Genomic DNA, 25,329 nt, shown 5'->3' with positions numbered 1-25,329 from the left:
AACTCTTGAAGCCATTCAGACGCTGTCTTCCCGACAGACCTGTTCTTCACCCGAGGACTGCTGCTTGCGTTGTGGCCGAAACGTCGTGAGAATTATTTTATTATGTTTTATTTTTATTATTTCCCTTCTACGTGACTTTACCGAAAGAACCAAGAAGATAAATCCCTGCAGTCACGAAAGCTTTAAATCGAAATTTAACTTGTACATCCATTTGCAGTTAATGCTCAATTAATATTTGCAAGGACAAAAGCGTGGATTGAGGTTTGTTTAAACCAATTATTTTTCGATGTTAGATATTTTTTTGCTGTATACAAGAACGAAGGCCCGTAAACACGTTGGGTGATTAAAAACAACCGTGCGTGAATATCTCAGGCCTATGTGCACAACTCGTTCTGATTGATATGGGGGGAACGGTCGGCCCAGGTAGAAACCAATGATATTTTTTTAGTGATCCAATAGGCAGGGGTGTGTTTGTTATTCTTATACTTTGGTCATTATCGCACAGCCTAATACTGTAAAACCGTTTCCACCGAGGCAGGCCTATAACAACAAAAATCCAGTAACTTATAAAAGTTTCTAATAAATATCCGATTGTTTATAAGCTGAAGTTTCAGCGAGTACCTCTTTCAAAATATAGAGCTGCACCTCGGCTGCTGTAAAGAAAAACGATAACTGAGTTATAAGCGCGTGTAAATGATGACGGTGGTATAAATACTTTTTAGCTCGTGCTTCTCAAGCACTACCAACGCTGTTCCCTAAACCTTATTAAAAGTTCCATCATTATTACCCACCCACCAGTTAAAGCGTTGTTGAACGTTCCTCCAGATAATCGATACTCCCAGCTGCAGACGTTGCCCTTGACTCCTATAATGATCGAATAACAATCTTTGCAAACTATCCATTTGTAGTTGATAAAATGTCACCAAGGTGTGCTTAAGGCATTTGAGTCCTGTATTTTTCAAAAATGATCTGAACAACATTTAAAAATCAATTGTATGGCTTGGTGGCCCATTTGTTAGTGCTCCACCTGTAACTAAAAGGCCATTAGCTCAAAACAGTGTCAGAAGTTGACTTTGCCTGAGAAGTCATGCGTGATCGCCCTATGGATAGAATAATCCCTGTCATGGGAACTTGGAATTCTTCAATCTGATGATGGTTTTAAATCATGCCCAGTCTGAATGTGGAGGGGATGAATCCTGGCATTCCTACCTGTTACCTTAACTATATCAGGGCTATGGAAAAGTCTGGAGCAGTTTCATGGAATAGGTTACATCTGGCACGACGGTGATCGAGGTTGGGATGACCCTTTGTCTCTCCGGCTTGACAGTGTTCTCGTCATTGCATTTGATGTGTCTAAGCTGGCCAATGCTTCTCCCACATTGTCAAACCGTACGCTGTGAGCATGGTGTTGCATCTTTGGTACATCAGCGATGCGTTATAGATACATTAAATATGTGACAGGTCATTAACCCCAAGAGCAATGGTGTGTTTAATCTTGGCAGAAGTTCCCATTATGCCATTAGCTGAATTTGAATTTACGCTGTTTAAATTAAAATTCATCCGTACGCAATTTGTAAAGGTAAAGGATATAAAAAAAAATATGTTAAACAGAATGCCGATTTTATATTCATGTAGCTTAGCATTTACCGTTTAATTGTTTGAGTGCAGCTGCTCTCTGAAAACATTGAATTTCATTGACGTAAATGCATAATACAACGCAAGACAGATTCAACAGCCAGCCTGTTTTTAGGTGCAAATGATGCAAGTGTATCGCTGCTCAAAGGGCGTCGCAGTGGCGAGATGTTAACTACCCTGTCGTGGTATACAGGAGGTCGTTGGTTGGATCCGATCCTGATGCCTGTATATTTGCAGTTTGCGTGTCTCTCTCCCCGTGGTCGCGTGGATTTTTCTCTGGTTCCTCCATTTTTTCCCTCCACATTTAGAAATATACATTTCGAGTATTTGGCTGCTATACATTTCCACATGATAAGCCACTTCATTGAGAAATCATTTGTGGCCAGGTCGCTTCTGAAAAAGAACTGTGGGCCTTACCTTTTAAATAAAAAGTTTAGTTCAGAATGAGCAGTGTGCAGAGTTCATTAAATTTGAGGTAGAAATTAAACTTTGCAACAGTGCCCCATCTTATATTCAAGCTGCACACTGTTTGTCCAGCAGAGCTGAATGAACGCGAGTCTCTTTTTAGTTCTTTGTTTTTAGTTTCGCATCAGCACAGACCAGCGAATACGATGATCTGTGCTGATCTGATTTTTTGCGTAGAAAATAGTTTTGCATCTTTTTAGACTCGGGTATCAAGTAAAAAAAAATCCTTTCACGTAGACCAGGGGTCGGGCAACCAAAATAACAAAAAGAGCAATTTTTGTTTCTAATTCGGTGAAAAAAAATAACTAAGTATTTAAAAAGCTGCAATGCCATGTGAATAATGTCACGAAGCAGCAGTCCTTAAAGAGCCGCATGCGGCTCTGGAGCCACCGCAGGTTTCCGACTCCTGACATAGAATGATCCCTGCCATAGGAGCTTGGAATTCAGATTTGCACCATCTTAGAAAAATCCATAACAATTTGCCCGTTACTTTCCCTGCAATCTGCAACTGTATTTTGTGGATTAATGGAATCACTCGGGACTCTCCTCCCACAATCTGTCACACACCGCGCCGTCGTGGACATTGTTTTTTTGTTCGCGATTTACGGGACTAACCCCCACGATGCACTGCGGATTACGGGAACCGTAATATGGTCCTCCCCCCCCCCCCCCCCATATCACTGTGGGTTATATCACTCCAGCTGATTTCACACGTTTGGTGTTCTGAGTAGTGCTGGTGAGGCATACCTTTGTATGCCGACCCATTTAATCACCGTATGTACCTTATTGCAATGCATTGGTCTCAGTACAGTTGCTGTTGTATACTGCTAATTTAAAATAACAATCCACCCAACACCTGCACACGAGCTGATTTAATCGCTGCATCATCATCTTCTTCTTCATTACGATCATCCTGACGATGATTACTCGTTTGACAATTCAAAACTATTTCTGAACGTTCTTAACATTGCTCACTTTTATCTGTCCCATAGTCTAGTCAATGTTTGTAACTATTGCCCAAAACATTGGCCTACTATATGTTGTCAATTACTTTGCAGTGTTCATTAATGATGTGGTCATTGTTTTTATTGATCTGTGATGGCTCGATTGATTAACATGCACACTCTGACCCAGCACACAGTGGGTGCAAATTTGCAAATGAAGTCTTGGGGTCTTTAACACCCCGAAGCAGCAGCAAAGACAGCTTTCCCTCTGCTGTAATGTATTTATGGGAACATTTCTCACCACTCAAGGTACTGTGCGTTGAATAGAGTGTGACGGGAATTGAGTAGTCAATTCGACTCCCGAGGCATGCGTGCAATTGAACGTGTGTCGTCTGGTGTGCAGAGGTACGCGTACCCGGCCGACGAGCTGATGCCCCTCAGCTGTCGCGGCCGCGAGAGGGGCAAGGAGCCCAGCCGGGGGGATGTGGACGACGCCCTGGGGAAGTACGTGCCTCAATTAGTGTCGTCGCTGTTTTCTGTGCGTTTTGTGTGTGTTAACATCGGTTCAAAAATTTGTGTAAATGGATTAGATGCTATTTACTTGGTGGCAAACATCTGCGTTTGTCAGTTGACATGCTACCAATGTGTCCATGTATGGGCTGCTCCATGTGCCTTCAGAGTGCACCTTGCCCTAGCACAAGTGCCGTCATGACATCACTGTCGCTTTGTGCCAAATAGCAGCTGCTGTTATGTTTGTGCGGGGAGTGGGTGGTGTAATGGTTATCAAAGTCCCAGCCACCTGTGTTAGATTCTCAGCAGTGCACAAACACCTGTGCGGTCTGAACCTGGTTTAGTCAGTTTATTTTGGGTCCATAGAGCTAAGAAGCTTTCTATGGTGACCTTCCCACAGTTAACTCAGCCTTGTTTGAGTGCTTGCCATGGTGTGTAAATATCACCATTATGTGGCTAGTGTCACCAACCCTTCGTGTGCCATGCTGGCTCTAGACAATAGGCACTCATGGCACGACGCTTGAGTGTTGTCTGCCGAACAGGTATCTTTAATTTGTGCATTGAGCTAACATGGAGATACCAATATGAATCGTTGTAGTTTTATTGGAATTTGTTTGTGTGCTTGCTGTGATGTAGATGGGTCCATGGTCTTGGTTAAGGCTCGAGGCATGGAGAACAGAGAGCATCTGTGGGGGGTGGGGGGAGAATACAATTGAAGGGTGGAGATAGAGGCACAGAAGAGAGGCAGACAAGTGTGAATTACATCTTAAAAGAAAGACAGAAAACCCCGTAGACTGTTGAAGCAGTACCCTAAGCATCAATTCTCGTTATTTTAAGCCACTCAAGTGTGCAATATAGTTGGGTGGGCTTTTACTTTAAATTAAGTGATTATTTAAAACTCGGAACTGCAAGCGAACATGCTTTTTGGCGAGACGTGTATTCTCAAATCCTTACATTACATGCAGTGCAGTTGTGACAATACTACAGTTCAATGCTTGGAATTACCAAAAATCCTGTCAAAGGGCAGTGGTATGAATTTTATTAAATTTTAATATTGGCCAGATTTAGTTGTCTGACTGTTGTGTCGATGTAATTACACATTAATCAGTGATGCAACACATTTCTTATCGTGCCAGGACTGTTATTCAATGAATTGGAAAACCTAAGAATCAGACAATTTGTTCAATTTGTTGCAAAAAACGGATGTGAAATTGACCAAACAACCTAATGCAAGACCCTCCAGAATAAAGCTTTAGACTCTGTAAGGATAACTAAATAGATACAACAATGACATTACAATTGTGCAGGAATTTATGCAACAAAAATGTTCATTTATCATTCATCCATAACCCCCAGAGGTATACGTTTCTTCCGTAATGTGTCCTCATGAAGTTCTCAGAATGCCATACGTTTCACGCTGGCTCGAGAGGTAAAGACATTGCACGAGACAAGTTAATGATCCTCCATGAGCAAGTCCTCATTGTCAATCTTTAAACATTGTCGTGTTCTAGATTAACCTTGAACGTGCATGTCTCTGAACCCTTGTTGGAAGACCAGACGACAGCGGTTAATTTACATTCGTGTGGTCATCCGACCCAATGAGCACTTTAGGTGTATGTATACGTAGCCAACCATGCTAATCGGAGGTGCGGGGGAAGGACAACAAACTAAACAGAAAAAGTATTTATGAAGAAATTAGTTTTTAATCTAGATTTAAAAGTGCCATAGCTCCATTGGCTTCCTAATATCGGAAGGAAGAGAGATCCAGATGGATGCAGAATTGCATCTGAATGCGCAGATGCAGTGACCATCTTTTTTCGATGGCGTGCCAAAAACCGCTGCAAGGATGACCAGAGTTCGCGTAGTTGTTTATGTTCTTTGACGAGATAAGAAAAGTATTGTGATTCATTTGTGGCAAGCACTTTGTGTAATGAGTCCAACCTTATAATGCCTTCGTTTGGCGAACCGGAAGCCGTCGGGTCTTTGTATCTCTTTGTTTGCTCTTTCATCATCATACATTTTCTATCCACTGCTCGATAAAGGCCTCTCCACACAGTTGCCTTGCCCACATTCATGCAATGTGAGCATCAGTGTCACTCATGTATATCAATGTATCTTATAGGCATATTTAGAGCAGACATTCGTCAGCAGTCACTGGCATCACAGAGAAATTGCCAGGAACCATTTCATATTTTGGACAATAATTTTTGTGTGCACTGACAGGACCCCCATATTTGGAGGGAGTGCTCTTGCCAATAACAGCTGGTAAACCATAAGTATTTGTTTAGCATGCCTGACTCAACAGAGACACAGAAGAGCCAGAGTTTTTATGCTTATACAATTGCTTATTATATATTGGTCTTGAAGGACATTAGACATACGTATAATTTGTATGTGAAGATATAGAATGAAGGCTAATTGATTTATTGAGATATACTTTTATGATGTGTAACAGTCAATTGATATTCCACAGTTAAATTTATGATGTTGGACATGCATATTAAATACAATAGCTGGAAGTAATGGAGGTGTAATGACTTAAAAATCAATAGCTCAATTTTCACACTCTATTAACACTTTGTAATTGAATGGTATTTTCATCCCTGCAGGTTTTCCTTGACGCTTATTGACTCTTTGGATACCCTTGTGGTAGGTGGAATCAAATTTTTATACTTGCTGGGCGTTGTGTTTTTGTTCGGGTATTTATTGCATAGCTTCGTGCTTGTTGACAAAGCTGTAATCACTGCCGTGCACCTGTACATTTGCCTAATTAACCATGTGTGCATTGTTAAAAAAAATAGATAATGCATTAAATTGACACCAGATTAACATAAAAAAGTACTGTGGTGTGAGCTTTGTGCTTCATATCTACTATGTACACAGCTTAACTGAAGGTCTGATAAAACGGCTTTTTCATGCGTGTCTAAACAAACGTGTGTTGATTGTAGCATGCTCCTGTTTTATTCTGGGTTTGTTTGGTGCTATGCTTTCATCATAGCTCTATGGAGACAGGGTTCGTGGATTTACATGGTTATCTTTTCTGTGAATTCAGAATCCTCTGGGGGTGTGAGCAGGCCACAAAATGGCTTGGCAGAACGTAGGCTCATCCGTGTGAAACTTTTAGTTGTTTATGTAGGGTTTTTTTTCTGGGCACTCCACTTTGTTCCGACATGCAAAACACTGAATTCACGAGGAATTGGCCAAATATCCTGTTGTGGTACCCTCCTGAAAATGAGGGGACACTCAACGAGGCTTTCCAGTAGAGCTGGGCTATCCGATTATGGAAGTAAATGATCACTCTCCAAATTATCGGTTTGATTACCTGGCTGACAGCATCACACATTGTCGTAAAAATAGCCTCATCTTTGTTCCCACCATGTCCCCACTGGATGGGAAGTGACGGGCAGTGGCTCGTGACGTCACTGGTATCATCAGCTCGTCACAGTGGTGGGCGTGTCTTATAGGGATTTCCTGCCTTCAGGAGGCATGATGCGGGGGTGTCTGCCAACTTTAAGAGGCACAGAAACAGTCTATTACAATATTTCATTCATCAATCGACTTAACTGACCAATCGTCGCAGCTATACTTTCTCGGATAAAGATTTTTTGGATTAGGTCCCGTAAATATAAATGTGTCATTAAACCCGCCACCACCCAACAAAGCCAATTGGTAAGGTTTGTCACGTAAACAAAACGTGCCAAATATTTACTAGTTCAGAAAACTGGTGTATTGGAGGGTAAACCCACAACATTTACAATTTTTGTATGACGTTTCACTGGTGATTACAACCAGATTTATCAGGCGATAGCCAGAATTTGAACGACACATTTATATTTACAGGATCTGACCCAACAAAATCTTAATTATGGATAATATTGGTTGCGAAAGCGTACGTGTTAAACATTTGTTTGTATTTCACCACTCTGGAAGCCGTCCAACAACGGCCGTGGCGTACGGATGACAGTGCTTAGCGGTGGCGTGTTTCTGCGGCGCGACCCTGCAGGTGCTGAACCGTCTCGATGAGTTTGAAGACGCGGTGCGCATGGTCGTGCTGGACACACGGCTCGACCACGACGTCGTCGTCTCCGTCTTCGAGACCAACATTCGCGTGCTTGGGTATGCGCTGCCCTCCCCGCGACGCAAACGCGAAACAGCATGTATATGCATGCGTCGTTCTCGCGACGGGCAAAAGGGGGAAACAATCTTCCACTTTGAACAATCCCGTTCGTTTGCTTTATGTTGGACAACTGTTTGTGACACATTGCTTCTTTACTAAGAGTCTTATTTTTGACAGCTTTGATTACTGGACATCTGTGAAAAAGAGCTTTATAGCACTTCTGATTCCTCCAGTATAAATACATCTTCTGATATTGTTATTTTAAAGTTTTTCTGGCATGGTGTGTGATTTTTTTTTTGGTTCCTGGATATTGTTTCGTGGGCTGGTTGGTTGATTAAACTCCTCAGACCTGCAGTACGTGCAATGTTCACTCGAGACCCACCCACAGTTATATCAACCGCTCATTTTTCAAATATTCATCCCTGTTGTGACAGTTTTGAGTATCATATCAGAAACAACACTCGTGGTGACATTGCCGAGTGTAGACACGACCTAGCGGTAGCGCGCTTGCTGCTTGTTGCAGAGGTTCATGGTTCGAATCCAGTGGCCGCCCTGGTTATTACTGTAGGTATAAATAACCACAAAAATATGCACTCTCTGTATGACTGCTTCACAGTGCGTGCCAAAGTTCCCCTGGTGTCATTCGCAAGAGTGGGCTATTGTGTGCTAGCGTCAAGGGTCCAAATTTTCCAAATTCTGCAAATTGCCTGCAAATTACGCAATTGGGAGTATTATATGGAACAATCATCTTCCCCTACTGGCAGACTAATGCCCAGGTCACTTTTACAAAATGAGAGCATTTTTTTAGAAATTAGTTTCCAAACCATTTCTTCATTTATTTTCATAAGCAGGCTATCTTTTCCAACCACAATGTCACGAGATGTGTTGCTGTTGAATTTAATTATAGTAATTTGAATGTATGGAGTAGTTTATTCATTTGTCATTCAAGATCGTGATTTTGACACTTAGAATTCAGCGTCGTCATGGAGGCAGAATTGGTGAATAGCAGAGAGCATCTTGTTTGTGTGCATCATGCTAGATCATGGTGCACTATGTGGCATTCTGTCCTGTTTATGCTTAAGTTTCACGCCATAGTCTTCTGTGTATGGCTCTTCAGATCCGCCAGTTTTCTCTGACATGCAAAATACTTTCCTGGATTAAGTTCTATCATACAGGGTGATTAATTTATAAATACCCTTCAAAATAATTGGAAGAAATTACTGATAAAATAACAATTACATTTCTCCTGGAATAGATGTTATATGTACCAAAGATCCGCGAATCTTCATCACTACGACTGCTTGTTGAACTTCTTTCGCACCTCCGATTCGCACAGTTGCCTACGTACGGTGCGAATGAAATTCAACAAGCATACATAACACATGGAGCCATTGCTTTCACGACATTCAATCACCTGTTGAGAAGGAAGCAGTGTCGTTTGAAATACATGGGGTATCTATGAATGGATCACCCTGAATTGCTATTTACGTTTTGTGTTGTGCGCCAGCGGGCTGCTGGGTGGGCATGTGATGGCTATCATGCTGCAGGAGAAGGGCGAGCGCATGCAGTGGTACAGCGGGGAGCTGCTGCACATGGCAAAGGAGGTTGGCTATCGCCTGCTGCCGGCTTTCAACACCTCCAGCGGCCTGCCCTACCCACGAGTGAGTACTTCTTCGCCCCCCCGCACCACCTCCCCCGCACCCCCACACCTTTCCTCTGCTTACTCGCTTGATGCCTTGGCCACATCATCTGACCGTTTGCTGCACTGCTGAAGACAGCACCCTCTAGTGGTCATGTACGGTGAACCATTCAAAATCGGGGACGTTACATCACTCGCAATGCATTTAGATTTTATTTATTTCAACAGGAAGGGCCCAATAAGCATCCTGTATATGCAAACTTAGAGATGCGATTCTCTACTGCAGCAGACTCACACGTCTGTAACTTAGTCTTTTGAGGATTTATTTTGCGCAACTAATTGGCTTATTCTTACATGTTTTGTCCATTTCCTGGTAAAAGTGAGTGTCGTCATGCTTAAAGACCCCAACCCAAAGCACAAGCAGCCCTGATTTTGAAGCTGCGTACCTAGGCTGCGCGTGCTGGTATGTCCGACATGAATTTGCAGCTTCGTACATAATAAAACAGCAGTTAAGCTTATCACGGGTGCTCCGTTGTAGCACTCCAATTATATTGCTATCGCGTTATTAAGGAGCACCTGACTGATTTTAAAGCTTCGTGAACACAGGAGCTCAGTGGTGGGATTCGCTCGGTGCACTTACGTGAGCTCAGCATAACAACCCCCCCAAGCCACAACAACAATAGCTGGCAGTCGTAGTCAGCGAGGCCAAATTTTACATGTTGACTAAACAGCCGATAACATCTTCATCATCTCAGCGAGTCTGCGGCTTGGCATCATGGATCTCTCCCGAGGTCTCCATTTATCCTTTGATGCCTCCGTCCGCCTGCGCGGTTGCCTTCAACCCCCACCTGTGCCGCTGCCCCTGGCAGGTGAACCTCAAGCACGGCATGGTGCGGCCGCAGTCCAGAACGGGCGTGGAGGTGGACACGTGCACGGCGTGCGCGGGCACCATGCTGCTGGAGTTTGCCGCTCTCAGCCGCCTCACAGGGGACTCCGTGTTTGAGGTTACCTTGCGAATGCTTTTACACGTGACTGGCATGCGGTTAAAGAGCACCAGACGTGCAAGAAAAATACTTATGAAACGTTATATTGTCAGTGGACGTCAGCAGACGTAGCCACAGAGCCATGCGGCAGCCTCCTCCTCCAGCACATGCAGGGCAACCAGTCCGCCCGGCACGCCTTGACGCACTTCACGGGCGGAGACGATGTGCGCCACGGTCTCCTGCTCCCCAGCATTCACACAGCGGGTTGTCACGTAGTACGCCCATCATTTCCATTTAATAAGAGGTTTAAAAATTTTAATGGAGAGTGAAAATTACAGAAAACAATGGGAATGCAATTCTGCACTTTAGGTACTGAAAAGCATTTAGGCATAACCTTGTGCTGTGGATAGATTCATGTAGGTTGAATAAAAAAGCAGTATTTTTTGGGATGGAGTCGATGAACAAATTGGAGTAGTGGAGATAACAGGCAATTAAAATCCATAAAGGGTTGCTCTTCCGTCCTATGTGGCGAGTGTACTTATAGTCTTGTATGTTGCTATCCCTGTTCATAATTCGTGCATATTCGTCAGCATGTGTGTGTTTTTTTGCCTTGTAGCTCTACCAGTGTGCTTCCTGCTTTTTAAAGTACCTCCTTTAAAGTTCTATGGACAAGGAAATCTTGTTTGTATGGCACTGGCACATTCTAACTTTCAATGGCCGACTTGGTCAGGACACTACAATGCTTCTTTCCTGAAAGGTGATGGCATTAAAATCCAGTGCGCGAACAGGATAGTCAAAAAATGTGTGCATCACTGTGCTGTACGAGTGAAATGACATTCCCCATCGCTGTGCGTTGTGTAGGATCATGCACGCAGGGCCATGGATTTTCTGTGGGACAAGAGGCAGAGAGGCAGCAACCTGGTGGGCACAGTCATAAACATCCACACGGGTGACTGGGTACGGCGAGGTGAGTTAATGGTGCTGCAATTTTATTTAGCGAATGCTTTTACATGTGGCTTTCACACAGTTAGAGCGCCAGACACACGAGTGAAATAATGTGTTCATTATATATATGGCAATGCTTTGTGAGTGGACGTCAGCTCATGTAGCCACAGAGCCATGTGACAGTCTCCTCCAGCACATGCAGGGTAACCAGTCCGCCCGGTATGCCCTGACGCACTTCACAGGTGGAGACGATGTGCGCCACCGTCTCCTGCTCCTCCGCATTCACACAGTGGGCTGTCGCGTAGTATGCGCCATCGATGTTTGGAAGCAGCACACACCCTGCCCTTGTCACACCGGAAGCGGTTCAACTGAACTCACCGGCATCTTGGGAGGTCGTAGTGCAATGCTAGTGGCACTCATTTTGTTGTGGTGCCAGTCAGGGCGTCATCGTCATCATCAACCATGGTCAATCCACTGCTGGATGAAGGCCTCCCCAGGCAGTCACCACCTCTCTCGATCCTGCGATGCAACAATCCACCCAGCAGCTGCACACTAACGTACTTGGTGGAGCACGCTTTAATGCAGCATTTGTGGAGGCTGTGTTTATCGGTCATGAAATATTTATTTTGTTGGAGTCTCCCAGCCTTTATGGATATAATATAGCCAATTGATGGCTGTGCAGATAGCAGGTTGCTAATCTATCTATGAATGTTGGAGATTTCGCATATGCGTCTGCTTTCCCTATTCATATGGTTTTTTTCATACGGAACTTTATTGAATGGACTAAACATCCCAGTGGAATTTATGCCACTGGCTGAGGGCTTCTTTACTCATCTTGACTTATTTGCACGTGTAAAAATAAAAATTAAGACCACATTTGAAGCAGGAACGTCAAACTCTGTCACCATACATGACATTCTGTAGTTCAAGTAAACATTCACTCCAAAGCACATCATCTCCCCTTGTGATGCCCTAGGCTACAGATGGAACAACTGTAGAATGAGAAACCACTCCAGTTCCTCTCCCTTGAATTGTTCCTCTGGTGTGTGCTCCTAAGAAAACTGTACTTTATAGAGTGCTGTGTTCTTTTTTAGAAACAATTAGTGCACGGTACCACTTTCTAAGCATTAACAATAAAGGTTTTGTCTTGCTATACCTCACGTGGCTAGCAACTTGGTATCTTGGGTGTGATTCCCAGCCGACTCTAACATCAAGGATAATTTTTATCTGAACTGTCCCAAGTCAACTCAGCCCTTGAACGAGTTACCGATGTGTGGTGGTGTGTAAACATTCGCACAGGAGAGACGAACGGCGGTGGGTTGTCACGATGCTGGCCACGCCACCCTCTGCGCACCACTGGCCCCAGCTGTCTGTGTGGCTATTGAGAGGGGGGCGTGGATCTTTGCCTTTCTTGTTTGTGTTTGGTGCAGACAGTGGCGTAGGAGCGGGAATCGACTCGTACTACGAGTACCTGTTCAAGGCTTACATCTTACTGGGCGATGACACCTTCCTCGAACGATTCAACATTGTAAGTGGTGCATTTCTCAGGGGTGAAGCAGGTATCTTTAATTTGGCTTTGTTCACGTGGCCCTTGAGATCCAGCCTCCTGCGCTTAAACAAAACTTTTTTTATTTTACCATGTAAGGCCCACAGAGCTTTCTAGCTCTTTTTCAGAAGTGACCTGGCCACTTATTATAGCTCAACGAAGTGGCTTGTCATGATGTGGAAATTTACAGCAGCCAAATACTCTAAACGCCTGTTTCGAAATGTGGAGGGAAAACTGGAGGACCCGGAGAAAAATCCACGTGGCCATGGGGAGAACACACAAACTCAAAATATACAGGCGTCAGGGTCAGGATCAAACCCACAACCTGCATACGTGGCGAGATATTAACTATCTCGCCACCGCGGCGCAATTGGGATAAACATAAAATATGTTGTTCCTTCCAGAAGCGCTGCTTTTAAAATGTAATTATGAAATTGCTTTTAAAATGCATGCAGGCTTGACCCAACGTGGGATGGATCGTAGGTATTTGCAGTCAACCCTTATATTGTGTACGCATGAGTGATTCGAATACACGCATTAACGAATTGCACGTAATTCATTGGGCTCACAAGTCATGAAGCTTAACTCCTCATATGGTCTAATGCGTGTGCTTTGATAACTGGTTCGTGCAGAATAGATAAAGTAATGAGTATAAGGGGGCAACATTATCACTGAGCATGGTAGTCCTTTAATAAACTTAGCATTGCACTGAGGCCTCCATTTTTTAAGGTTGTATCAATCTAATTGAAATGTTATGAAAATGTCAACATTCATAAAAGTATTTACTTTAGTTTTATTTTACGTGCTTCTATTTTCATCCCAAAACCTTATTATTCTTAGTTTTTTCTCAGTCTCCTTATCACTAGAGTCATTGTTTCCCGAGGTTCTCACCCGTCAAAAAAAATGTCATGTGTCTGAGTAATCACCAACATATCAGGGCCTCACATAACCCTTGTAAGAGGAGACTTGTTGCAATATCTGAGCCTTGTGAAACTGCTACTGTAATGAGATACCGGATAATAATTGCGGCAACAGCTTTATGTCAGTCTTCAATGTTTTATGGTTCTGTATCAGTATGTGAAAAGTTGGGTCCGATTGCTCACGCCAATTAACAGTACAATGTGACTACGGGCTGGGAAACGAGAGTCGCGGTTGAAATTTTCTGTTCATTTCACAGTGCAAGCAATGCATTTTTTAACACGATTTTTATTGGACATTGAGCGACCCGTGCTTGAATTGTGCCCTGAATGCCTCCAGCACTACGAAGCCATCATGAAGTACATCAGCCAGCCGCCACTCCTTCTGGATGTTCATATGCACAAGCCGACGCTGAATGCCAAGACGTGGATGGACGCCCTACTCGCATTCTTCCCTGGTCTGCAGGTGAGACTGGACACTTTGCTGAGCATATGATTTGAGAATCCTTTATCTAAAATGCTGCTCCTTGTCTCGTAAATTATGTCATTGTCAAGGTGAATGCGTCTCCTTGCTTAAACGAGCATGGGGTGGAGGTTGTCTTTGTCAGTAGCTCTGAGCCAGTTGGGGAAATGTCCTATGGCTGGAGCCAGTCTCCGCATGACAACCAATGTTGATTTCCCTCAGTGGTACTCATAATATTGATCCAAGAGTCATCATTATGAATGGATTCATTATGTATGTATGTTGAACTTCTTTCGCACCGTACGTGGCCAACCGTGATAATCGGAGGTGTGGTCAACCTTAAAATATAGCTTTCTCTATTTGTATGCATAAAAATATCAGCACTAAGTCAAAGTGAAAAAAAATCCTGATTATGCATTTAGTTTTTTGTGCTGTCGCCCGTGCCTCGGATAATACCGTCAACTTGTTACATTTGAGACATTTACAAGCTTGGTTTTTTGACACATGCTCTCAGTAGAATTGGCTCAGTTCCCTGACACGGACATAACACTATCTGCCTTTGACAGTGATCTACTAAGCAGAAGCGCATTCCTGATACAGTCCTCTCGCACTTCTTTGCTCTCTTGGGTCTGTGTGCATTCAGGTGCTCAAAGGGGACATCAGGCCGGCCATCGAGACCCATGAGATGCTGTACCAGGTGACACGGCGACACAACTTCCTCCCAGAGGTGCGGACATAAATAAATCCTACTCCCTCCCCTACTGCGGTTTAGATGCCACGTGGCAGCCCAGATGTGATTGCGCTATTGCAGGTGCCAGTCTCTTTGTTGCGTTTGTGCGTGTCATCCTTTTATAACGCGTAACCACTTCAGGTGACGTTGGTGAATGTGTTGTGCTGAGCTTGAGGGAGCCAATGGAGCTCAGTGGCGATTATTACAATCTTTATTTAGACTGGAGGAATCCGATGAGCTATGAAGCTTTTTTCCAGTAGGACATCACTATAGCAAAGAATACCAGGCATCTATTATTTAGTCAGTTTGCGGTATTTCACATTACATGCCTTTGCCATATCCCGAATGTACATACATTTGCATGTATTATCAAATGAGTTTAGCATTTACCCATGTTTTACATTGTTTACGTAAAGTCTCTGTTATACGCTTTAACAATTCCACTTTATTCAGCCAAGTGAAATAAATCAGTTTTTCTCAATACACATTTATGATTTTGCAGTTTGTTTTTTAGACATACTGTAAACTTGAGGTTCCCTAAAAATCTGTTAATGATGATGGTGCATGCGAAATCATCTTTTCAAGGGACCGTGAAGAAAAAGTTTCCCACATTGCATGGGAGTGGGCGCAACTGTTACGTCCATTCACGTTCTGGCTCAGGAGCAAAGGCACGACTGCAGGACTTGTTGTTTGTGTCTCCGACACAGGCCTTCACCACCGACTTCCGCGTTCACTGGGGCCAGCACCCACTGAGGCCGGAGTTTGCCGAGAGCACTTACTTCCTGTTCAAGGTGGGGGAGAAAGAGAGTGTGATCATAACCGTGGGGTTTTACAGAAATGTACCCTGACCCTTTTTCGTTTCAGGTGGGTACCAACTACAAAAAATGTGGACGTTTAATATTTAGCTATGGTGCAGTTTATTATGCAGTTTAAGTTAAAATTTAGCTAGGCATTTTAGCAGTGTGAGGTGGTGCGGTGGGGCAGTGGTTAGCGCACGGGGCTATGAACCCGACGAACTGAGTTTGATTCTCAGCCACAACTGACTTGAGTGTTGAGTGATATCTGAACGGATCCTGGGTTAACCCCCCCTTCATCAACCCCCACTGACCATTGTGGTGAAATATGGTTAAACAACCCATAGGCCCAACGGCATGGGGAAGGCAATCATCCAGCACTGGATTGACAAAGGGTTGAAATTGTTTAAATTAATCAGTCATGTAACGATGCACTGATTAATTGATTCAAATCTATTATAATGCTCACGACACATGCCATGCATCGTGCGTGTGAAAATTGATATCTATTTTTGTATGTAATGGGGTCACTTGACCCCTGAAGACTCTTTAAGAGGTGCTACATTCACCACAATGTCAAACAATATATTCTGGAATAGAATTGTGATCCCCCGCCTATTACAAGCAGATGCGTTGTTAAATGTGTCATCACCCAGTCTATATCCACTGCTGGATAAAAAAACAACCCATGCCATTCCCACCTGTCACAGTCCTGCAATAATAGTACAATCCATATCACTCCAACACATGATGGAAGTTGATTTATTATTTTATTATTGATAATTATCCACTGCAGCACATTGAGTGTTTGCATAATATTACAGTTGATACAGCTCCGTTGGTAGAACAGCGGGCCCAAGTAATGAGATTATAACTTCAAATCCAGGTCAAGCTTGACTGGTCTTATCACTATGGGGTTGATAAAACGAGCTGTACCTGGTCAGTCTGAAAGTTCATATTTCCATTGCAGGGGTCAGTCTCTTGATGTGACAACCGATGTTATCTTTAAACAAAGTGGTACTCATTTTATCAGTTCCCAAACGATGATGGGCTGAGACAACCCAAGACCAAGATTTGAACTTATAACCGTCTAAACACAGCACCACCTGGTCAAATACAACAATGATAATGTTATTAGAGTTATCCTTGTTTATAAATAAAATCGTACTGTTGTCACCATATCAGGTCATGCTAACTTTTAATTTATATTGTTTATGTGTAGGCAACAGGTGATCCCTATTATCTGGAAGTTGGCAAGTCCATCGTGGAGAACTTGAACAAGCTAGCACGCGTGCCGTGTGGATTTGCCGCGATGAAGGACGTCAGGACCAATAGCCATGAGGACCGGTGAATAAATAACATCATATGCATTCGTTTATTCATCCGTGTGTACTTGATCTTGATAATGATGCACAAGAACCTCGTTTAGAAACGGGTCTTGTTGAGATGGTAATCGAGTTTTAAGCTAGAAAAGTATAGTCACTGACATAACGTACGGCAAAGCTGTACAAATTGAGATTAAGAGATATGGCTTCATAGTTAAACCGTTTAACGAACGGTCCGTCAGAGAGGCGTGTGGATATTGATCAGATGCTTGTGACAAATAGTGATCATTTTAAAATGTGACAAGGACACTTTTTTTCTTTCAAAAAGAACACCTTTTACCCCTGTAATATTAACGTCATTTAGGCAGTTTTAGAAATCCGAGTGTGTTAAACGGTTATAGTCGTTGCATGCCTATAATCCATAGACTTTGTGGTGACGGTGGATTAAGCTGAGAGGATGTGTGCGAGATGGCCACTTTTAGGGCAGCGAGATGCGTCTGGAAGGAAACAGTACAGAAAGTAGAGGGGTGCTAATTATAGATTTGAAGCTTTCGTGACTGCAAGGATTCATATTCTTAGGTTTTTTCGGTAAAGTCACGTATGTAAAAAATTAAAATTAATAAAAGTAAAATAAAAATAAAATAAGAATCACGACGTTTCGGAGGCAACACAAGCCTCCGTCTTCAGGTGCAACCGTCACAGCATGATAGCTGTATCAAGTAAGAGAAATTTCTAAGAAAACAGTCCTTGTATATATACTGGTTGAGGGTGGGAGGAGCCAAGGTAGGCCCTGGATATTATTATTGTGAGGTTCGGTGCGGCTGAAGCACGCTGTTAGGAATGAGCCTTTGTTGTGTAGACTGGTTGAAAAGAGTTGTTAAGGTGAGGCTGATGTAAAGGTGCGTGTAAATGGGACTGAGCCTTTTGCTGCTGCTCCGTTGTAACGGTTTGGCACGGACTCTCACGTTCTTTGATTCAATCTGCCGGCACTGCAGTTGAAGCGATGGTGCAAGTTTCTTAAATTCCCCCCGCGCCTGTCCACCCAGAAATATAAATGGGCGTGCACCACAGTTAATTTTTAACGGCAGCTTGCTTGTAGTTGCATAAACTGTGGGCACCTTCTCCGTGAAGTCTGGCCAGCATGGAAGAGTAGGCCAAATACTCTCTAGAGGGCATCTCTTGAGCTCTCTTTCGTGGAGTTCCTTCTGCCACCAGTGGCATGAGGAAGTGATTCCATTGTTGCACCTTTACTTATTTCAGAGAAACTCTGCTGCTCACATATCCGTGTGAAGTTTGCGTTATCCGGTTATATGCATTGGGTTTTCATGGCAATTCATTTTCCGCGCACACAAAATGCGTGAAGAGCAATTGGCACAACATCCCAGGCACACTGGCTGCTCCAGGAAACGAGGCTTTAGTGCACATCATTAACTGTAGCACACATTGTAGTGGTACCCAGATTTCAATGATCAAGATCGGAGAGCATATGGCGGGATAATATGACAGCAGACTTTGGAGTTTGTGTATAGACTACATCAGTTAGGTATACCAACAGGGAAGGAGTTAGAGCAAGCTGTGGTGGCATAAACAACCTTGATTGGGATGACACCATGATCGTACCTACTTTTAATAATTAAATCACTCTCAATGTTTGCTGTTGCTGCATGGTCCCCACAGTATGGACTCATTTTTCCTGGCCGAGATGTTCAAGTACCTGTACCTGCTATTTGCGGAGAAAGAGGACCTGGTGTTTGACATCGAGGCCTACGTGTTCACCACGGAGGCTCACCTGCTGCCCCTCTCATTGTCAGTCAGCAACGCCAACAACAGCCGCAACAGCACGGTGAGGCCCCGGTTTTTTTCTTATAGCTTTCTCAGCTATTACGCTTCCAATGTGAATTTACATAGTGGCTTCAGATGGATAGTGGGCCAGCATCTCAGGCTGGACCATATGTAACACGTTTATTATGGTTGGTCAGGTATGCTTTCTTGGATAAAGAATGTGTTATTATATCTGACTTAATGGGACTGTTTGAAACACACAATTTGCTATTCAAAGGCCACAAATTAAAATGCTGATCATTGTTTGGCTCACCACAGCATTCCTGTGTGGTAAAAGCTGTGGGAAAATTCACTGTCCACATGGACTTGTAGATGTTTCCATCACTGGCTCAGTCAGGGCCACCAACAGAGATTTGCTGCACCCCATAATTTCTTAGAGCATTGACCCGCTAAGACTTTTGTTAGAATCTTATTTGTTGACAACCTCACCGTCGCCTGACACTCGGAATCTCCCTCTGCAGGGCAATGCGTTCACCCATTCGGACGATGGAAGCTCCGACTGGGCTTGCCCCAACTCGCAGGTGCTCTTCCCAAATGACCCCACCTTTGCTCAGACGCTCCGCGAGCCGTTCAAGAACGTCGTGGATGAAGTTTGCCCAAAGCCAAAGCAGCAACAGTAAGAACCGGGGGGAGTCATCCCCTCTCTCTGTTTACAAGTACATTGCCCAGTTTTGGAAAGTTTCCTGTGGAGATTGAGCCATTTTTATCGGAACTTCACTATGCTCAGCTACAAAGTTGCACTTAATCGGTCCATGGTGATGAACAGACTCGTGTCATTAGTGTAATAAATGACTTCGTCACACACTGCTGGTCTCCGTTGCTCTTTATTTAGCTTCTTGCTCGCACCCAGCTGGTCCTGACAGCGGACCAGCGTCTCCTCACGCGCGCCCCACACACGCTCCCTCGTCAGTCCTTCCGCCCCCCCACTCCGCACACCGCTGGCCGACGGTGTGCCGAAGCTCCTCCAGCCACGTGGCTGATGGCGCGGATCCCCTCCGGCCACCCAACGTGGTCCAGCTTCTTCACTCCAACAACTGACCCGGAGCCTTTCTGGGCTCCCACCTATATCCCCTTTACCACGTGATCCTGTCTCTTCCCCTTCCGGACCGTCAGATCCGGCCGTCCCATAGCGGCTCCACCCCCGTTCACCTCGCTTCCGATTGGACCCGTGGTGAACGGTGGGCCCTCCCATATGCCCCCATACTGGGCTCCGCCCCCCAATACCCCGGGCCGTATGATTGGGCCAGAGCCCAGCAGCGAACCCCGTTTACGCTCGCATTACATGACCCCCTCCCCGATGTAAAAGACCAGCCGTCCCGGCTGAAACAGGATAAAATAATGCGAGCGACGGCAACACATTCACGAATCACAAAAGACACAACGGAGAGCACAATAACGACGAACACAATCAACGAAAGGGAAGGGATCTGGAACGAGTGCGGGTCGCCGGCCCGTCCTTCACGAGAACCGGCGCCCTCGGAGATCGCAGTCCCGACAGGGTTTGAGGAGCGGCGGAAACGGAATCATCCGCCGCTGGTGGAGGCCCGTCCTTCGCAGCACCCCGCTCACCAGAGAGGCCCGTAATCGGGGTCCCTTGCAGCTGCAACCTCGGCGGGGTTGGAGGGGCAGCGGAAGCAGGTGCCCCCGTCGCCGTGGTAGGCCCACCCGGTGCAGAAATCCCTTTGTCCGGTAGGATCACCGTCGGCCCGTCTACAGGAGGCACGACAGCCACGCTTGCAGGTTGAACTGGCAAGGGCAGTGGCACGTCGGACGCGACAGACACCGGCAAGGCAACGTTAGGAGATGACGCATCGACACGCGGGGCAACGTAGGGTTTGTGCAACTTAGGGGAGGTCCCCACCGGCACCTGTGAGCAGTGGAGCCAGGCCATGTCCCCCACCCGCCAAGGGGACCCACGATGAGAGCGCCGGGCGCACCGTTCGTTCCGGGCCTGGGTCTTGGCCGTAGCCAATCGGGCCGCGTGCCTTGCTTCTGCCACGCGCCGAACGGACTCGCGAATATAATCCATCACGTACCCGAACAGGAATGCCTCCGTGATAGACGACGCCGACTGGTTGGGCAAGCCATTGGCCATCGCGAAAGATATTCGACCCCGACCAACAAAAATTTGTTCTCCCGAGCGGACGGGGGAAAGGGCCCCAGAATGTCCAACGCCACCAATTCGTTAACCCGCGTCACTTTAATCGACTGCACTGGGGGAACATACGGTTGTTTGGGCGGCTTCCGCCGGGCACAGTCGGAGCACGCCCGAATGTGCACGACGACGTCAGTCGTCATGCCGTGCCAAAAATAATCACGTTGTAACGTCAACAAGGTTTTCTGCACCCCGAGATGTAACAACTTCTCAACGTGCACAACAAGGCGCCAGCGACCCTGCAAGTCCTCTCTCCACATCAACAACCCATCACGGAGAGCTGCTCCCGGCATCCCATCAGATGACGGACACCCCTTCGACTTTGCAGCCTGACTCCGCAAGGCCCCAAGCGAGTCATCGAGCAATTGTTTACGAACCCACACGGAACGCGGCAAATTCAAAACCCCGTCAGCCGGTTCCGGACAAATAAGCCGCGGGCTTCTCCACAGCGGACATGACAGGCCGCGGGGGCTGTGGAACCCACGTGCACCTATTCGTGCCAGAGGCACACGCGCAGGTGGACCCCTGCGGCAGTCGGGAGAGCGCGTCCGCATTAGCGTGACGCGAGCCCTTACGGTATTGAACATCAAACGAGAACTCCTGAAAAGTTTCCAGCCATCGTGCCAGCTGGCCAGATGGCTGGTCAACTTTGAGGGAGTATTGCAAAGCCGCATGGTCCGTGTGCACAATGAATTTCCGGCCATACAAATACGGGCGGTATTGGCGGACAAAATGCACAATAGCTAACAATTCCCGTCGGGTGACGCAATAGCGGGTCTCCGCCGGAGAGAGAACGCGGCTCCCGTGAGCCACAACGCGCTCGACGTCACCTTTACACTGCGATAGGACGGCGCCAATACCCGTGTCCCTAAGCGTCTGTATCCAAAATGAAAGGCAAAGCGAAATCAGGGTAATCCAGCGTCGGCGCTGATGCCAAGCGATCGCGTAGGCCGCAAAACACCGCCTCCTCCACCGGCCCCCATTTGAACCTCCGGTTCTTCGCCGTAAGGAGGTGCAGCGGCCTAGCGATCGTAGCAAAATTTGGAACGAATCTGCGGTAATAGGAAGCGAACCCGACAAATCGACGTACGTCTCCCACCGTGGCCGGAGTCGGCCAGTCCCGAACGCACGCCGTTTTGTCCGTGTCCGTGGCCACACCATCAGGGCTGACAATGTGACCCAAATAGCGCACAGAGTGTTGCAAAAGGTGACACTTCTTGGGCTTAAATTTCAAATTGGCGGAATGCACCCTAGCAAAAACAGCATCCAATCTCTGAAGATGCTCCTCAAACATGCGGCTGAAAATAATGACGTCGTCCAAATATATCAGGCACGTGTCCCACTGCAGGCCGGTCAACACGAGTTCCATAAATCTCTGGAATGTAGCAGGGGCGGCGTTCAAACCCATGGGGAGACAATTCAACTGAAACAGGCCCTGCGCCATACGGAAAGCCGTCTTTTCCCTCGACGATTCGTCCAGGGGGAGCTGCCAGAACCCCGAAGAGAGGTCGAGAGTCGAAACAAATTTCGCCCCAGACAAGGCATTGAGGGAATCGTCCATACGCGGCAGGGGGTAAGCGTTTACAACCGACACTTTGTTTAACCTCCGAAAATCAACACAACATCGTAGGCTACCATCCTTCTTCACCAGGACCACCGGAGCACCCCATGGGCTGTTGGACGGAGAGATAATGTCAGCGGCCAGCATATCATCTACTGCTCCGCGGACGTGATCCCTCTCCGCTGGGCTCAATCGATGCGGATTCATACGAATGGGACTAGCATCCCCGGTATCAATGTGATGGGAGAGCAGCGAGGTGCGTCCCAGATCGAAATCATCTTTGCTAAAGACATCGGAATATTTGGACAACAGCGCGCGAAGCACGGACCGCTGGTACGTGTTTTCCTGACACAACCCGGCGATCCATCGATCGTCCTGCGACGTAGAAGCCGAAACCCCCGCTACGAGACCCTGGCGATCCGCATCATCATGGGCCGTGAAAGCGGTCGTGGCATGGGCCAAGACCGTACCGGCCGGCACCACAACATTGTCCGCGCCTCCGTTTAACACTTGCAAAAACGGAGGCTGACCCGGCCGAACAATCGTCCGGGCTGCGACCAGCGCCAGGCCGCCCGTAACAGCGTTGGACGGCGACAACAACACACCCGCCGCCCCCTCAACCCCAGGCACGGGTTTCCGATAGCGCAGCGGAATGAGCATCTGCGAGCCCGGCGGAATGTCGACCGAAACGTCGGACAGCGCCTGCACTGGGAGGTCCGGGGTGGACCGACCCCACGGCGACGGCAAAAAGAAAATCTTACGGCCCACCAGTAACTCACTGCAACCCTGATCGACCCTCCCCCCGTTAGCGGCAACACACGCATCGAAAACCGGACGTACCCGCGACGGCGGAATGGATAGGAGATGGAAAATAACGTCCGAGATGATAGTGGCGGACGCGCCCGAATCAACTAAAATGCGCACGTCAATCCACTGTATAGAGCCCGGCACGGTCGAAGATCCAGTGGCGGCTGCAACTACTCTGCGAGCCAGTTTCCGCCACTGCGTCATCGTCTGACGCGGATCACTTAGAGTCCCCCCGTTAGAACAGGCACCCGGAACGCACTCCGACAATGATGAATGAGATGACAGGCCTTGCCAGGTGTCTGATGCGTAGCGACTTGCCTGACACGGGTCACCGTCCGACGTCGATGGCGCGTCCTTGGTCGGGGACTCCGGGCGAAGATGTGGACGAGGGCGACTCCGGCAGTCACGCGCGAAATGTCAGAGACGTCCGCAGCGATAACACGCCATGTCGGCCCGTCGCCCGGCTCCTCCGGCTTCCCGTTAATCCAGCGACGAGGGCCCCGAGCGCGACACCGCTCCCCCCCCGTGGAACCCACTGGGCCGCCGCCGCAGTGAGATCGCCAGGCCCCGCATTGTCCGGGACGAAGACGGCCTTCGACGGTGTCCAACCAACAGCCTTCCCCTCCATGGTCGGACCACCCGTCCAGGCGGCCATCTACGCCCAACGGCGCAAGTTAAACTGCGCGTCGAGGCACTTGGCCGCCAACCGGGAGGTCAGCTGCTCGTGGCCGCACACGGGCAGTGGAATGCCCAGGTCCTTGGACAGTTCCAACATCTTCCCCAGTATCAAGGGCTCCAACAAGTCGGGCTCGGTCTCGGGATACGCGGCCATGGCCAGCGCAATCACAGCGCCATGGAAGGCCACAGGTGATTCCTCCGGTGCCCGTTGTCTTTGAACAAATCTACGGTGTGCGTCGTCCGGAGGCTCGTATGCTTCCGCCATCTTGTCGAAAGCCCCTTTCAGCGTCGCCTTCTTCGCAGCCGTGATGGAGCGGAAAAATTTTAAGGACTTGTCATCGAGGAGCGTTGGCAGAACCTCCAAGGCCTCTGCATCCGTCAACTTGGCGGAGCGGACAGCCGATTCAAAGCGCCAAGCGAATGCGCTCCAATCCCCTCCGACGGTAAATTCTTTAATAGTCGTCAGACGGTGGCTGCGAGTCCCCCCGCTGCTGTCACCCGAAGCGGGCGCCCCACGTGGCGGTGACAAGATGGCGGCTTCCCGCCAGTCAGTCGTGGCCGCGCCCAAGATGGCGGCGTCCAGCCGCGTGTTGGGGAAGGCGGGAAGCCTCGCAGAGGCCGCAATGGCGGATGTCTCGGCCCCACCCGAAGTTTCCCCCCGGAGAGGCCCGACGCGTGGTTGTCCCGCCATCGTCGCTGGCGCGACCAGGGTGACCAAGTCCAGCAAAACGGCCCGCCGCCAGCCGTCCTCGGTGCCTGAAGACGCAGACGGCCCGGCTCCCGCTTGAGATGTTTTGACATCTCGAAGCACTTCTGACCCCAATGTAATAAATGACTTCGTCACACACTGCTGGTCTCCGTTGCTCTTTATTTAGCTTCTTGCTCACACCCGCTGGTCCTGACAGCGGACCAGCGTCTCCTCACGCACGCCCCGCACGCGCTTCCGATTGGACCCGAGGGGAATGAGTGAGTGACAGCACTCATCTGTGTTAGTTGAGCTGAACTAGGATTGTAGATTTCACATTCCTGTGTTAGGGACAAGTCTTCCAACAGTTGAACTATTATATAGCATTTTATCACTATTGTGGTGATTTTCTAATGCAGGATAACTCAAAATGCAATAGATGCCCTTATAAAGCACACCGTTAAACAGCAACCCATCATACATTGTAACAAGGAACCCAGTTTGATTGTTCGAGGCATTGTTCGCACATTTAAATCTCCTAAAGCCAGACTAATTGGGGAGACTGCTTCCCAGTTACGTGTAATGTCT

General features: G+C 47.1%; 1 protein-coding gene across 1 annotated transcript in view; it reads left to right on the top strand.

Moving 5' to 3' along the window:
- Positions 1–25,329, top strand: part of LOC144724415 (ER degradation-enhancing alpha-mannosidase-like protein 3) — a 54,954-nt gene that overhangs the window by 16,108 nt on the left and 13,517 nt on the right. Inside the window, exons 3-15 of the mRNA XM_078603528.1 lie at positions 3,448–3,548; positions 6,164–6,203; positions 7,558–7,670; positions 9,179–9,332; positions 10,180–10,314; positions 11,155–11,260; positions 12,669–12,766; positions 14,042–14,167; positions 14,808–14,891; positions 15,602–15,685; positions 16,911–17,035; positions 18,691–18,856; positions 19,317–19,471. Of these exons, the coding sequence (XP_078459654.1) occupies positions 3,448–3,548; positions 6,164–6,203; positions 7,558–7,670; positions 9,179–9,332; positions 10,180–10,314; positions 11,155–11,260; positions 12,669–12,766; positions 14,042–14,167; positions 14,808–14,891; positions 15,602–15,685; positions 16,911–17,035; positions 18,691–18,856; positions 19,317–19,471 (1,487 nt within the window). The remainder of the gene's footprint in view (positions 1–3,447; positions 3,549–6,163; positions 6,204–7,557; positions 7,671–9,178; positions 9,333–10,179; positions 10,315–11,154; positions 11,261–12,668; positions 12,767–14,041; positions 14,168–14,807; positions 14,892–15,601; positions 15,686–16,910; positions 17,036–18,690; positions 18,857–19,316; positions 19,472–25,329) is intronic.

Source organism: Lampetra planeri, chromosome 20 (genome assembly GCF_965212315.1).
Source record: "Lampetra planeri chromosome 20, kcLamPlan1.2.h2, whole genome shotgun sequence".
In the NCBI taxonomy this organism is placed as follows: Eukaryota; Metazoa; Chordata; class Hyperoartia; order Petromyzontiformes; family Petromyzontidae; genus Lampetra; species Lampetra planeri.
The sequence above is the reverse complement of the archived record's forward strand: the minus strand, read 5'-3'. Positions and strand labels throughout refer to the sequence as shown.